The 14,563-nt window shown below is 52.8% G+C and overlaps 1 protein-coding gene across 1 annotated transcript; it reads left to right on the plus strand.

Moving 5' to 3' along the window:
• Positions 1-504: 504 nt before the first annotated feature.
• SERPINE1 (serpin family E member 1) lies at positions 505-13,985 on the plus strand. Its single transcript, XM_083472857.1, has 9 exons — positions 505-660; positions 1,019-1,326; positions 5,189-5,422; positions 6,229-6,423; positions 7,293-7,491; positions 8,323-8,423; positions 9,247-9,333; positions 10,246-10,329; positions 11,973-13,985. The coding sequence occupies exons 2-9, from the start codon at positions 1,020-1,022 to the stop codon at positions 12,008-12,010; spliced, it is 1,245 nt and encodes a 414-aa protein (XP_083328983.1). The 5' UTR covers positions 505-660; position 1,019; the 3' UTR covers positions 12,011-13,985.
• The last annotated feature ends 578 nt before the right edge of the window (positions 13,986-14,563 follow it).

Genomic DNA, 14,563 nt, shown 5'->3' on the forward strand with positions numbered 1-14,563 from the left:
GGGAGATTCAGGATGGATAAAAGAAATGGTTAACTTGCGGAACTCCCTGCCACAGGAGGCAGGTTTGGCCACCAACCTTGGTGGCTTTAAAAGAGGGTTAGGCAAATTCATGGAGGAGGAGAGGGTTGTCAGTGGCTGTATGTTGTGGGAGGTGGCAATATTTCTGAAGCCACAGGAGAAGGAGGGAGCTCCAGTTCTGCAGCCAAGGGCTGAGATTCCTGCATTGCAGGGGGTCAGGCTAGACGATCCTTGAGGGTCCCGTGCAACTCTACAGTTCTGTCATTCTCTCTCTCCCCCCACTTCTGGAGGACTCCTGGTCCTGGGGCAGGGATGGGGTTGGGGGGCAGCAGGAGGGGCCACACCTGGGCAGCCAAGCCCCCTCCGCGCTCCGCCGCCGGGGCGTGACTCAGCCTCTCCGCGCCCCTCCGCCGCCCCACTCCCGCGACAAGGGCGCAGCGAGGCGGCGGGAGTTGTTTGCGGGCGTTGCTCATCGCGACGAGGGAGGGGAGCGGCGGGGCCGGCCGGTGACTTCATCGCGGCTTCCTGGCCCGCGGCTGGGCGGGCGCGCATAAAAGCAGACCTCGGCCGGCAGCCCCAGCCACAAAAGCTGCAGCGCCGAGCAGGAGTCGCTCCCGCCAGACAGAGAGAGAAAAGAAGCAGGTAGGAAAGGAACCCAAGCTGCTCGCTCGCTCGCTGGGCGCTGGGCAGTCCTGCGGGCTGCAACGCACGTCGGGAGAGGCGGACGCGTGTCCAAGCAGGGTCTCGTACCCGCCGCGCCTGCCTTCCCGCGTTGCAGGGGCTTCAGGCTTCCTCCGGAGGGGGATCGGGACCGGGAAGAGCCCCGAAAGCGGCCCTGGGGCGGGGGACGAGCTGCGCATCTGGACGAGGGCGCCCCCGGGGAAGGGAGACCCCTCTCCAAGCCTGGCTCTCGCCCTACCCCGATTCCCAGACGGCCGAGTCGTGCGCCTTCCTGTCGTCGGGGGTCTCCTCTCTCACCGCCTTCTCCTCCCCTTCCTAGGATGCCTCTGCCGTCGAGCACGATCCCCGGCGCCTCCCGGAGCCTGGTCTGGGCTGTCACCCTGGCGGGGCTGGTGGCCCTCTCTTGGGCGTCCCCGGCGCCCCTCGCCCGGCCGGGGGTCTCCCGCGTGGCCAGCCTCTCCACCGACTTCGGCGTGCGCGTCTTCCGCGAGGTGGCCGCCGCCTCCGGCGAGCGCAACGTGGTCTTCTCTCCCTACGGCGTCGCCTCCGTCCTGGCCATGCTGCAGATGGCCGCCGCCGGCGAGACGCGGAGACAGATCCAGGACAGCATGGCCTTCAGCCTCGACGGTGAGTCCGCAGCCCGAGTGGGGGGCTTGAGAGGGGGCTGAGGGGGCGCAGCGGCTCAGGGAAGCCTCCGACACTTTGTCCTGGCTTTGCTGCAACAAGGGAAACGTGAGGGGGGCAGCAAAGTTCCTCCTCGCCGGCATCCACTTGACGGCCGCTTGAGGTGCAGGATGCATCCCCTTAGGGGGCTGGAGAAGCCCGCAGGACAGACCCCACCACTAGCCGGAGCAAGCCAGCCCACCCAGGCAAGAAATATGTGGGGAGAACCCCCAGCTATTTCCCTGACACCCCAGCGGTGGCCAAGCTGGGTTGCGATGCTGTTCTCCAGGTCCCCGAACTGCCCCCCACCCCATGCAAGGAAGGCTGCTGCCTCCCCATCCCTGGTGTTGCAGTGATATTCAGGGGTCCGCCTTGCGGGGAGGAACTGAGGGGTGAGTGGGCCCCCTCTTTTCCTTGGCCCCCTTGAGCTCCCTGCCTCTTCCTAACAGAGCCAGAGTCTGTCATGGGCTGCTCTCCTCTCAGCTATCCCGTCAAAGCACCAAAATAAACCCCAAATCTTCGCTAGCTGAGCTGGTGATACAGGGGGAGTTACCCACTGTGTCAACATTCATGTTTTGTTTTGTTTTAATTGGGGAATTAGTTGTTGTTTTTAACTACCTCTTATGCAACTGGGGCGACTCATGCATTCAGACCATAGAATCGTAGAGTCATCTAGTCCAACCCCCTGCAATGCAGGGATCTCAGCTCAAGCAGCCAAGACTGATGGCCTTCCAACCTCTGCTTAAAAACCTCCAAGGAAGGAGAGCCCACCATCTCCCAAGGGAGTCCGAATCTCCTTCCTTGCAATATCAAGCCCTGGATTCGAGTCCTGCCCTTTGGAGAAGCAGGAAACATGCTTGCTCCATCTTTCACGTGGCAGCCCTGAAGATATCGGATGTTGGCCCTCATAGCGCCTCTTCTCCAGGCTAAACATGCCCAGCTCCTTCAACCATTCCTCATCAGGCTTAATTTCCAGATCCTTGGTGCTCTTGGTCAAACCTTCTCTGCACACCTTCCAGCTGGTCAATATCCTTTAAACTGCGGTGCTCAGAAATGGACACAGGACTCCAGTTGCAGTCTGACCAAGGCAAAATAGAGTGGGACTATTTCTTCCCTTGATCCAGACACTAGACTTCTGTGGATGCAGCCTAGAATAGCGTTAGCCTTTTTTGCTGCTGCATCACACTGCGGACTCCTGTTCAGCTTGTGGACCACTAAGACCCCTGATCTCTTTCACATGTACTACTAGTAAGCCAGGTGCCCCCCCCCCCATCTTACAATTATGTAGCTGGTTCTTCCTGCCTAAGTGTAGAACCTTACATTTGTCCCTTTAAAAAAAAAGATTTTCTTGGGTTACAAAAGTACAAACTTTTGTGCATTTTCAGATCATAAAGTCCTTTCTATAGATCAGTTATATTCAATGTGAGACTTTGATGCTGTATACAGCATAAGGTATGGGGCGCGGGTGGTGCTGTGGGTTAAACCACAGAGCCTAGGACTTGCCGATCAGAAGGTCGGCGGTTCGAATCCCCGCGACGGGGTGAGCTCCTGTTGCTCAGTCCCTGCTCCTGCCAACCTAGCAGTTCGAAAGCACGTCAAAGTGCAAGTAGATAAATAGGTACCACTCTGGCGGGAAGGTAAACAGCCTTTCCTGCACTGCTCTGGTTCGCCAGAAGCGGCTTAGTCATGCTGGCCACATGAGCCGGAAGCTGTACGCCGGCTCCCTCGGCCAATAAAGCGAGATGAGCGCCACAACCCCAGAGTTGGCCGCAACTGGACCTAATGGTCAGGGGTCCCTTTACCTTTACAGCATAAGGTTGGGGGAGAAGAGAGGTGGGAAGAGATGGGGGGTGTGGAGAGAGAGAGAGAGAGAGAAGCGGGGTAGAAAACTTTAATCCTTTAAGCTCCTACACCACTTTCCTTAGATGCCTCCCACTTTTCTTTCTTGTTGGCATTGTGTGCCTTTGGCCCTTCAGCATTTCTCCTTTTAGAAACTCCCTTCCATCTTGGACTCCCTTCTCTTTGAGTGTTTCTGACCATGGGATCTCACCTAGTAGCTCCTTCAGCTTTTCGAAATTGGCCTTCTTAAAGCCCAGAGTGCGTGTGTGTCTGACTACGCTCAGCTTTCCCTTACTTCTGTATCCTGAAACCCAGGAGAACACGATCACTTTCTGCCAAGTTTCCTGGTGCTTCCACTTCATCAATCAGTTCTTCCCTGTTGGTGAGGACCAGATCCAAGATAGATGGTCTCCTTGTTGCTTCTTCCACCTTCTGGGAAATGAAATGGCCAGCGAGCGACTGGGGAATTTTTGGACCGTATATTCTTAGCAAAGTTGGGAGTCCCAACAGATAATGGGGTCATCGAAGTCTCCCATGACTACTATATCTCTCCTTTTTGAATCTTGGGTAGTCTGCTCTAGGAAGGTATCACTCAGGTCTTCAGGCTTGGCAGTCTCTAGCAGACACCCACAGTAAGGTCCCTGTTGTTTTTCTCTCCTGAAATTTATACCCCTATACAGTGGTGCCTCGCAAGACGAAAAGAATCCGTTCTGTGATTCTCTTCGTCTAGCGTTTTTTTTCATCTTGCGAAGCAAGCCCATTGACGGATTAGCGCTATTAGCGGCTTTTAGCGGCTTATCTGCTGATCGGATCAGCTGATAAACGGCTTAGCGGCTTAGAAAAAGGGGGGGAGGGAAAAAACCAGCAGGAACTCGCAAGACATTGTCGTCTTGCGAAGCAAGCCCATAGGAAATTCGTTTTGCGAAGCACCTCCAAAACGGAAAACTCTTTTGTCTAGCGAGTTTTCCGTCTTGCAAGGCATTCGTCTTGCGGGGCACCACTGTACTCTCAACCTGCCTTCCATGCTCCCAGTCGTGGATTTCTCCACAAGTGTACACATCCTTTATATACACTGCTGCTGCTCCTCCCTTCCTGTTTGGTCTGTTCCTCTTGAACCAGTTATAACCTTCAGTTCTGACATTCCAGTCGTCAGCCTCACCCTGCCAAGTAATGCCTTCGAGGATCACCCTCCTTGTCATGTGAATCCATTGGTTTGGGTGGATGGTGCATTGAGAAACGAGCTGCAGTGGACAATGAAAAAGTGGAAGAAATGGAGAGAGAGAAAAGGGGGGAATGCTCGTATTTACGGGACCGCCTCTCCTGGTCTGCCCCGCAGAGGACCTTAAGGTCCATGAAGAACCATAGTTTAAGGATCCCGGGCCCTAAAGAAGTCAGACTATCCTCCACCAGGGCCAGGGCCTTCTCAGTGGTGGCTCCAACCTGGTGGAATGCTCTGTCCCAGGAGACCAGGACCCTGCAGGATTTAACCTCCTTCCGCAGGGCCTGTAAGACCGAGCTATTCCACCTGGCTTTCAATTTGAACTTAGCCTGATCTTTCATTCCCCTTCCTTCCCTTTTTATGAAGATTACCCGCTCTGAGACCCCACAGCTAATTCTCCCCTGGTCTCCTCGCTGGTCCAAATAGGACTAATTTAGCCAGCTAGCCCTGGTGATCATCTAATGTTTATTGGATGGATTTCCTCCCTAAATTGATTTTTGAATTCTGAGGCAGTGAAAGACAGGAGTGCCTGGCGTGCTCTGGTCCATGGGGTCACGAAGAGTCGGACACAACTAAACGACTAAACAACAACAACAACAACAACTGTATTTTATGCTGTTTTTTGTTGCATCAATTAAGTGTTTTAAATTTGTTGCTAGCTGCCCTGAGCCCAGTTTTCTGAACCGGGAAGAGCAGGGTATAAATAAATATTTATTATTATTTATGACTAATAATCTCCCGCCCTCGCTGGGAGCTTCCTCCCTGCAGAGTGGGGCACCCCCAGAGCCCTGCGCTGGTTGCAGAAGGCGCTGACGGACCCCAGGAACAAAGACGTAGTGGACACGGCTGATGCCCTCTTTGTGCAGAGAGACCTAGAGCTCAGCCCGGGGTTCATGCCTCACTTCCACCGGGTCTTCCGCCAGACGGTCAAGCAGGTGAACTTCACGGAGAGCGAGGAAGCGCGCAGGATCATCAACAGCTGGGTGCAGGACCACACGAAAGGTGAGTCTCTCCCTTGGCAGCACTGCAAGGCAAGGGGGGAACTGGGCCGCCCGACAGTCACGATGATTGACAGGTAGGCAGGCCCATGGGGGGGGGGGGACAACGCAGGATCCAGCCCACTTGCCAGAAAGGGTTATTTATTGATTATTTGAGGACACATTGTAAACCAAGTAAAACATTAGTGAGGTTGATATAAACATGCGCAGTAAGAGATAATAAAGGGAAGGATGAGGGAAAATTTATAAATGTATTTGAATGGGATATGCAATAATAAAAATATATGAACTGCAGAAGGGAGAGGGAGGAAAGTTGAGGGAAAGGTAAATTAGATTTGTAAAGTTTTTTCCCCCCTGACTAAAATATTTGTAAAAAATGAAAAATGAAATTAAAAAAGAATTTCCCACACAATGTTCGAGAGTATTGCAGGGAGCTGAAATAAATAAGGGAAGAAAAGAGGAAAAGTAATAAAAACAGAGGAAAGCAACAGGAACAAAATAACAACAACAAAAAAATATATAATCAAAGTTACAGAACTATATATATGTGGATAAATTTATTGTTTCCCTCCAGTATATGTTGATTCATGGGTCTCTATGGTTTCCATAAACATGTTCCAAAGGTCATTAAATGTGTCCCTGCACAATCTCTGCCTGCAAGGGATGCGTTCATGGGGTGCAAGAGATGCCTGCCATCTATCCAGTTATTATTTTCATTATGCACCTTGTGTCTTTTACGCTATGAACCGCCCTGAGCTTTGTGGGCGAAGGGCGGTGTGCAAATCTGACAGAATGCATGCCTTCCCCCAGGGATGATCCAGGACTTCCTGCCCGAGGGGACCCTCGACCACATGACCCGCCTGGTCCTGGTGAACGCCATCCACTTCAAGGGCCTCTGGAACCTGCCCTTCCCAGAGGCGGCCACCAGGGAGCGCCTCTTCCACAAGCTGGACGGCAGCACCCTCTCCGTCCCCATGATGGAGCAGACGGCAAAGTGCAACTACGGTGAGCAGGGGCTTGCCGAGAGGTGGGGTGGGAAGGGGTCTTCCTCTTCCTCCTCCTCCTGGAGAATGAGGTCATCAATGTGTCAGGAACGTGGGCCCCAAGAGCGCAGCCTCAGAAATTGAACTAAGCGAGCAAGGAGCTGAGTTTAGAGAGCACAGCCCGGCCCCCTCCCTCCCAGGGAAGAAGCTGTTAGCTCCCAAGGAGAGGGAGAGTTAGAAGTCGACAGGAGCGCTGCCAGGCAACTAGCAGATAAGCCTGAGGCTGTGTCTTCGGGGATTGGGGAGAAGACAGGCCAGCCGTTCAGTCCCCAAACTAGGAGACAGAGAAGCTCAGAGAACAAGGGAAGGGAAGGAGAAGAAAGGCGGGGTTTTGGCGTTCTTCCTGGTGGAAGAATGAGTCAGACTGAGCAACTACTGTTAATGAGAGCAGGCGGGAGGGACGTGCTCTGGACGCGTTTCTTCTTGTAATTAAACTTGTAAGCAACATAAAGCCGTTGCTGCTTCTCAGGCTGCTTGTTTGCCAGAGACCGTTATGCAACGGCTACTAGTCAGGATGGTGATGCTCTGCATCAGGGACGCTTCTGAATCCCAGCTGCTCAGGAGGGAAGACTTGCTCTTGTGCTCAGGTCCCGTTTGTTGGGTTTGCCACTGTGAGAACGGGAGGCAGGACTAGACAGGCCATGGGCTGATCCAGCAGCTGGGCTCCTCTCATGGAACCTCCAGGTCCAGGCGCAGTCTATCTAGAGTCCTAGATTTCTTAGGGGTATCTGGCCCCTGTGAGGACAGGGTGCTGGAGGAGGTGGCCCCCCTTTGGCCTGACCCAGCAGTCTCTCCTTCTGTTCTTACGCCCTCCTGTCCTGTCCTCTGCAGGCGAATTCTCCAGCCCCACAGGAGTGGAGTACGATGTCATCGAGCTGCCCTACCAGGGGGGTACTCTCAGCATGCTCATTGCCGCCCCCTTTGAGCTGGACACCCCGCTCTCTGCCCTGACCAACATCATCGACTCCCAGCTGGTGGCCGAATGGAAGAGGAACATGACAGAAGTGACAAGACTCCTGGTCCTACCCAAGTAGGTGCCTCAACACTTCACCTGAGGAGGGCAGGTGGGGATGTGGGGAGCCAAGACTCCCCTGGGTCCACGCCAGGCCCCCATCTCTTCTGTTGGATGGATTTAGATGAGCAGGGGTGGGTAGTTTATTAATTATCCTTCCTCTCCCTCACTAGAATGCAAGTATTTATTACAGCAGAGTAAAATCTCCACCCGTACGCAGCTTATCTGTAGAAGCTCTTGGGAGAAGTCTATCAAACCTCTTGGAACAATTATGATACCTAAGGATGCAAACTTGGATTATCTTCTCCCGTTTATGTTTCCCTCTTAACAAGGAAATCACTCTCCAGACTGTTTCAGTAAGCCAGAAAAACGTAGGGTTTACTCACATTAAAAGTCTTGCCAGTTTCAACAGTTACAGTGGTGAAAATCAAAGAGGCGGTAATACCTAAACATTACAAAACTCTACAGCCCAGTTCAAAATGGAGTGTGTTTTCTGGGAAACCCAGCCAGATGGGCGGGGTATAAATAATAAATTATTATTATTATTATTATTATTATTATTATTATTATTATTATTATTCTGGAGGGAAGCTTACAGACATCTTACCCCATTATAGGTAAGAAGTGTGTGCAGTGACAGGGAGAAGTAAAGATTAACTTTTTACTACAAACCACAAAAGTTTAGAGAATATGAAATTCTGGAATCCCCTGTCCGTGACTATCTAGCAATCAGGCAAGTTGTGATTTGGGTGCAGATCCTGCCACATCTCCCAGCCGTGGTGTGGAGCTGGTGGCTGCCTGGACTGTGACACACACACACCCTCACCTCTCGCCTTCCTTTTTCTGCAGATTCTCCTTGGAGAGCGAAGCTGACCTCCGGGGGCCCCTGGAGACCCTGGGGATGAGGGACATGTTTGATGCAAGAAAAGCCAACTTCAGCAGCCTGTCAGGTCAGTCCCTTCTGACGCCTGTGTGAAGACCCTTCTGGTCGTCTGCCCCCCAGGGTGCCTGGCTGTAGCTCCCCAACTGCAGTATGTGAGAACGTGTTTCAGAGTTAAGGCAGCGATGCTTCTGAATCCCAGATACTGCAAACCACAGGAAGGGAGAGCTGCTTTTGTGCTGGGAAATTCTCCTTTGGGAAGCTGGTTGGCCCCTGTGAGAGCAGGATGCCGAGCAAGCTCTTATTAAAGTAATAACAAAGAGGAAGGTGCTGTTGAGCATGTGCCGAGGGCCTTGGCCTGGCCGCAGCCCGCTCCCAAAAGACACAGGAAAGTCAAACAGCATTTTGGGGTGGGAAGGTTTTTAGGGGTGTGCTGCAGAAGCAGCCACCCGATCGGAGAGCTGTTTTCTCCTTCCACACTCCAAATAAAAATATATTGCACTGTTGCAGAGGACGCGGCGGGGGCTATATTGATGCCCCTCTTGCTTTTAGCATTGTAGAGTTTGAAAGGGTTCCGAAGGGCTGTCTAGTCCAACCCCAGCAGCAACACGGGAATCACAGCAACAGAATCCCTGGCAGATGTGCTTCCCACCTCTGCTTAGAAACCTCAAACGACTCATAGAATTGTAGGGTTGGATGGGCCCCCCAGTGGTCATCCAGCCCAACCCCACATGGGATGCAGGAACTGCAGCGAGAGAAGCCCTTGCAGGCGCCCATCTGACCTCTGTTTGAAAACTCTCAGACATCCTAGCTGAGAATGAGGCAGCCAATGGCCCTCCTGCCCCCTTTCTGTGGGCCCCTTTCCCTGCTCACTGCCTTGTCCCCCTTTGCAGACCAAGAATCCCTCTTCGTGGCTCAGGCCCTGCAGAAGGTGAAGATCGACGTGAATGAGAGCGGGACGGAGGCCTCCTCTGCCACAGGTGAGGGCCGCCGTTGCTGGGAATGGGTGACCCACTTCTCCTTCCTGAAGTTGTATTTTTTTGGGGGGGGAGTTTTGAACCTGCTTATCAGAGCTTTGATCAGCTTACGTCCCCTTCAGAAATGTTCTGAACTGCTTAATATAAAAACCGGTGAGCAATAAAATTCAGGTATGCAGTAATGCTGTCAGTGTGTCAGATAACATCGGGAAGTACCAAAAAGACAAGGTGACGGAACGCCAAGCAGGCCAGGCCCATCTTTAATGGCCGGGGAAAGCCTGGGGGGGGGAGGGTTGTATCCAAAAGACACCTGGAGCAGGTGACCAAAGATGGAACCTCATTTCTTGCATCATCCCAAATAGCTGTGGCAGAAAATGCCCTTGTTAACCTCTCCCCTTTCCCCAGAAGCAGAGCAGATGACCGTTGGCCCTATTGCTTAGGGGGTCTTTGGAGGTTTCATCCAGATACCCCCCCCCCACCACATCTCTTTCCTGGGGTGACCCCAAACAGACAGCTCAATTCCTGGGCTGTCCTCTGGGCCACCTCCAGTTCCTCTCATCAATGCAGCCCTCAAACGCCTCTTCCTTTCTAAAAATCTTATTATATTAATCCATTTACCTTCCCGCCGGAGTGGTACCTATTTATCTACTTGCACTTTGACATGCTTTTGAACTGCTAGGTTGGCAGGAGCAACGGGAGGTCACCCCGTCGTGGGGATTCGAACCGCCGACCTTCCGATCGGCAAGCCCAAGAGGCTCTGTGGTTTAGACCACAGCGCCACCTGCATCAACATACTATACAGTAAAATACAAACTAAGCTAAACAGAATAATAAAAAAGCAACATATCAATCAGAACGAAAACTAAAGAGAAAGAGAAAGTAAGATGCAATAAGAATCCTGTTTCCTTTCCTCAGCTGTCATCATCTACGCCCGAATGGCCCCCCTGGAGTTTGTGATGGACAGGCCCTTCCTCTTCCTTGTGCGACACAACCCAACCGGTAAGAGCGCTTTTCACAGAATTGTAGAGTTGGAAGGGACCCCTAAGGGTCATCTAGCCCAACCCCCGGCAAGGCAGAAATTGCAGCTCAAGAATCCCTGATTCTGATGGCCACCCAACCTCTCCTTAAAAGCCTCCAAGGAAGGAGAGCCCCACACCTTCCGAGGGCGTCCGTCCCACTGTAAAACGACTCTTGCCTTCAGGATGGTTTTCCTGATGTTGACTCGAAATCTCCTTCCTTGCAATTTGTGGTTTGGCTTCTGCAGAGAACAAATTTGCTCCACCTTCCGGGTGACAAACCCTGTAAACAGAGCAAGGCTGCGCTTGGGAACGGTGCAAGGCTGCCTCCTGGTGGCTGCCTCTGGGACCACGGAGCCTTATTTTATTTTTTTCCTCCAAGGCAGGAGTGACCTTTGAACCCAACTATATTATTTCGCCATCAATGCATTTTATATCCCACCTTTTCCTGCGCACCCACGGCCCTCCCTCTCTCCCTTTCTATCCTCAGCCTGTTCAGCTCAGTTGGTTAGAGTGTGGTGCTGATAACGCCAAGGTTGCGGGTTCGAATCCCGTCTGGCACAGCTGCCCATTCCTGCCTTGCGGGGGCTGGGCTGGATGACCCTCAGGGTCTCTTCCAACTCTATGATTCCAACAACCCTGTGAGGCGACTTAGGCTGAGAGGCAGGAGCTTCATTGCGGGAACTGAACCCGGATCTCTCCCAGGCCCTGTTCCAGAGGACAGCACAGAATCGTAGGATTGTGGAGCTGGAAGGGGACCCCAGGGCTCATCTAGTCCTACCCCCTGAAATTTGTGCATCCAGACAGCCCCTTGAAATTTGATCTATTTAGAAACCTGGTGCCTAATCCCTAACCGCATCCCTGCTTCTGTTAACGAAGAAATCTGAGGGCTCCCTTGGACAAAAAGCAAGGACCCCAGCCGGGAATCCCAGAGCAAAACAGCAGCCAGTTGGCTTGGTCTTGATTGAAGACTGTCGCCACAGGACTCCCACCTGCCACCAGGTGGAACAAGATGGAAGCCCCCCAAGAAAGAGAACCCAAACTTTTATTAGTTCTGATCCCCATATTACACCCCCCCCAAAACTACATCACTCATACATCATGAAAGGGGGGGAGGTCTGGTGGCAGGAATCTGAGCGTCCTGGACCCTGCCCCATGGTTCCCCCTGCCCTCCACCAAACACCCATCAAGTGGAACAAAAGAGATCTTTACATTTCCCTGTTTCCCAGCCAAATTAATCACACCCTTTTGTCTTCATCTGGGTTTGTTATTTCTGGAATGGCTACCTGTCTGGCACTCAGGTATCAGGATGCCAGGGATTATCACTCAGGCAGAGGGGCTGCTGAGGAGCTGAGCTCACAGGTCTAGATGAATTTCTGAAGTTTTTCCAGTGAGCCAGTACAGAGATCCATTGATCACTGAATTCTTACATTTGGTATTGTGCAGCAGAGGCCCTTTGAATAGACAGGAAGAAACTGTGACCAAGTGTTTTGTTGGGACAAGTCACCAAAGTGATTGTGCTGGTTTTGGTAGTGGGCTGCAGGTGCAGAATATCTGCTGGAGGGGCAACCCCCCCCCCAACCTATACATAAATTCCTGCAACACGTCTCTTTCTCTCCTTTCCAGGCACCATCCTGTTCATGGGGCAGGTGATGGAGCCCTGAGTGCCCCCTCCTCCTTCAGCCAGAATCTCTCAGGAGCCAGAAGAAGTTTTTCCTCCCTTTCTGTTCCCCTCCCTCTACATTCCCCCACCCCCAAAGAGAGTCCTGTCGTCAGCTGTGACCTCCCTCCACCCCGATGCTGAGTGGTAGCACCAGGCACAGTGCCCTCTCACCCCCCAGGGAAGAAGCCTCAGTTGGTCTTTCGGCTGGGAAGAGGCTGCCCCCTCTGCCCCCTGGGGCAGAAGAGATCCCCTCTTCAGAAAGACGAGGCTCCAGCCACGATGTCTGCACAACCGCTTCTGCCTCCACCAGAGTCTTCCTTGCTGGCGGGCAACTGAGCCCCCTTGCTCACCCTCGGATGGGGTGGGGCTGTGGCGCTGCCAAGAAATCCCCGGATGATGTGTGCCCCCTACCTCACACTGGACTGGAACCCTGCCCAGTCAGGGCTAGTGGCTTCCCTTGATGTTTACGTCGGAGTAGAGCAGGCATCTCTGCCTTCTCTCTTTATTATTACTATTATTAAGTATGTCTGTATGTGTTTGGAGTGGAGAGGGGATGAGGGTTGTGTGTCCTCCCCCCATCGGATGTGGATGGGTGGGGGCTGCAGATTAGCACTTTGAATACGTCCATTTTCCTTCTGCACTGCTGAGATGGACATTTGTCATGAAGTATGTTTTAACAGAGAGGCTTAATATATGTTTGGCTTACTGTTTGAGTTTAATGAAATACGTTGTTGGGGTGATGATGATGAGGGAGCTGTGGGCAGCCTTCCCCTCCTCCTCCTCTTGTGCCCCCCTGAGGAAGGGCAGCATCTCTCCCGTGGGGCAGGTGGGGCAAACCGCGCACTGCCGTTCCTTCTTGCTCTGGAAAGGGCTAAGAAAACTGCACACATCTCCAAGCGCTCCCAAAAGTAATCTCCAACTTTCTTTCAAACCCAAACACGCTTGGCCTTCGCACGGCCCAGTTTTCCTGACACGGAGACCTTTGAGATGCTACAGATTCTGCAATCTCTGGCACACAGAAGGAGCCCTTTTGGCCAGACCCCCAAGAGCCACGGGGGCTTCTCCAAGCAAAAAACAGAGGCCTCTCTTTCGGAAAATCTGCAAAGTTTTGAGGCAAGCTTGCCGTGACCCACACGGGCCCAGAAGCTGCTGTGAATGGCGCTCTGCCAGCAGCCTTTGCCAGCCTGAGGGTCCCCCCCCCTCCATTTCTGCTTAATGGCTCTCTGGCCCGAGTCCCCCCCCCCCGTCCTTGTGATTTCTCAGGACAGCTTCCAGTTAATCGTAAAAATGGCACTGGGATTGCTGAGCCCAGCAGACGCAATGTTTTGCCCAGAGGCCTTGGCTGCCCTCCAAGTGGATTATCCCCTCTGGATCTGCTGAGCCGGGCGGCTGCGGGGATCCCCAGCGAGGGCCCTTGAAGGCTGAGCTTGGTACAAATTGGGGGGGGGAGGTAGAGGGCACCCCCCACATAGGTGGGGAAGGACATCCCAAAGGAAAGGTGGTTTTGTGCAGCGTTGGCGCTGAAAGAGAGCAAACTGGAAGCGTTTTGGGAGCAAGTCAGTTCTGAGCGCCCCCCTCCTCAAGAAGTAAAAGTGCCAGCGTTTAGATATTTAATTGGGGCCTGGGAGTCACCTTGAGATTCAGGTGCCTGATGATTGTAGCTGAGTCAGGAGCATCCGTCTATTGTGAGAGGCTCCCCAGGGCGTCTGAGAAGGAGGATTGACCAATTGCCCCACGGCTATTCTCTGTGTTGCACTTAGAGGTCACGCCTGCCCCCTGCCCCCTTGCGCTGCCTCAAAAACCAGTATTTATACAGAGATATCGAATTCTATTCCTAGAGGTTATTTTTTCACTTTTCTGTACAGAAATCTGATTTATATTTGTATATATATAACTATTTCTATACGTGTGTGTTTGCGGGGAGAGTATTTTGCATTCTACTTTTGATAGGAAATAAAAACACTACGACCATCTTGGCAGCTGTCTCTGTCCTGAGTTTTCTCTTGAGCAAAATGAGTCCCGATTCTGGGCTTCTCCTACACCCCTGCAAGCCCATTCCCAAACCTACAGCAGCCTCTGGCACCCAGGGAAGAGAGACTCGGTTTATTGCCTAAAAGCGACTATAGGGCAGCCCCACAAGCTCCCTCTTGCAGACCTTCTTCCTTCTGCTTCGGTCAGAGCCCCACTTCCTCTGCCACCCCATAGAAAGGTTCTGGCCTGCCTGGCACCACAAATGGGGGGTGGGCCAGTGAGATACTTACGCAGCCCCCAAGCATTTTCCTGGACATTCTGAGGTTTTGCTGGCTGGGTGGTGAATTTGGGGGGGAAATTGATTTTTATTTTATTTTTTGACAGGGTTTTGATCTGGGTTGCTGTGTGGGATATTTATTCATTGCACTGGGACCCCCACCTGCTCTCCCCAAAGATCTCCAGGGGGCATCACAGGGTTCTCCCGCTTCCTCGTTTAATTCCCCAAACAACCCTGTGAGGTTGACGAGGCTGTGAGAGGCAGGGACTGGCTCCTCAGGGTCACCCAGGGATTCGAACCCAGGCC

The sequence above is a fragment of the Podarcis liolepis genome, assembly GCF_965112155.1.
Source record: "Podarcis liolepis genome assembly, chromosome: 13".
NCBI lineage: Eukaryota > Metazoa > Chordata > Lepidosauria > Squamata > Lacertidae > Podarcis > Podarcis liolepis.

What these genes read in the sequence shown, in the direction of transcription:
- SERPINE1 (XM_083472857.1), top strand. Translation starts at nt 1,020, where the DNA reads ATGCCTCTGCCGTCGAGCACGATCCCCGGCGCCTCCCGGAGCCTGGTC. An exon ending in CATGGCCTTCAGCCTCGACG is followed by an intron (nt 1,327 to 5,188) that starts GTGAGTCCGCAG and finishes TCCTCCCTGCAG; the next exon opens with AGTGGGGCACCCCCAGAGCC. An exon ending in TGTGCGACACAACCCAACCG is followed by an intron (nt 10,330 to 11,972) that starts GTAAGAGCGCTT and finishes TCTCCTTTCCAG; the next exon opens with GCACCATCCTGTTCATGGGG.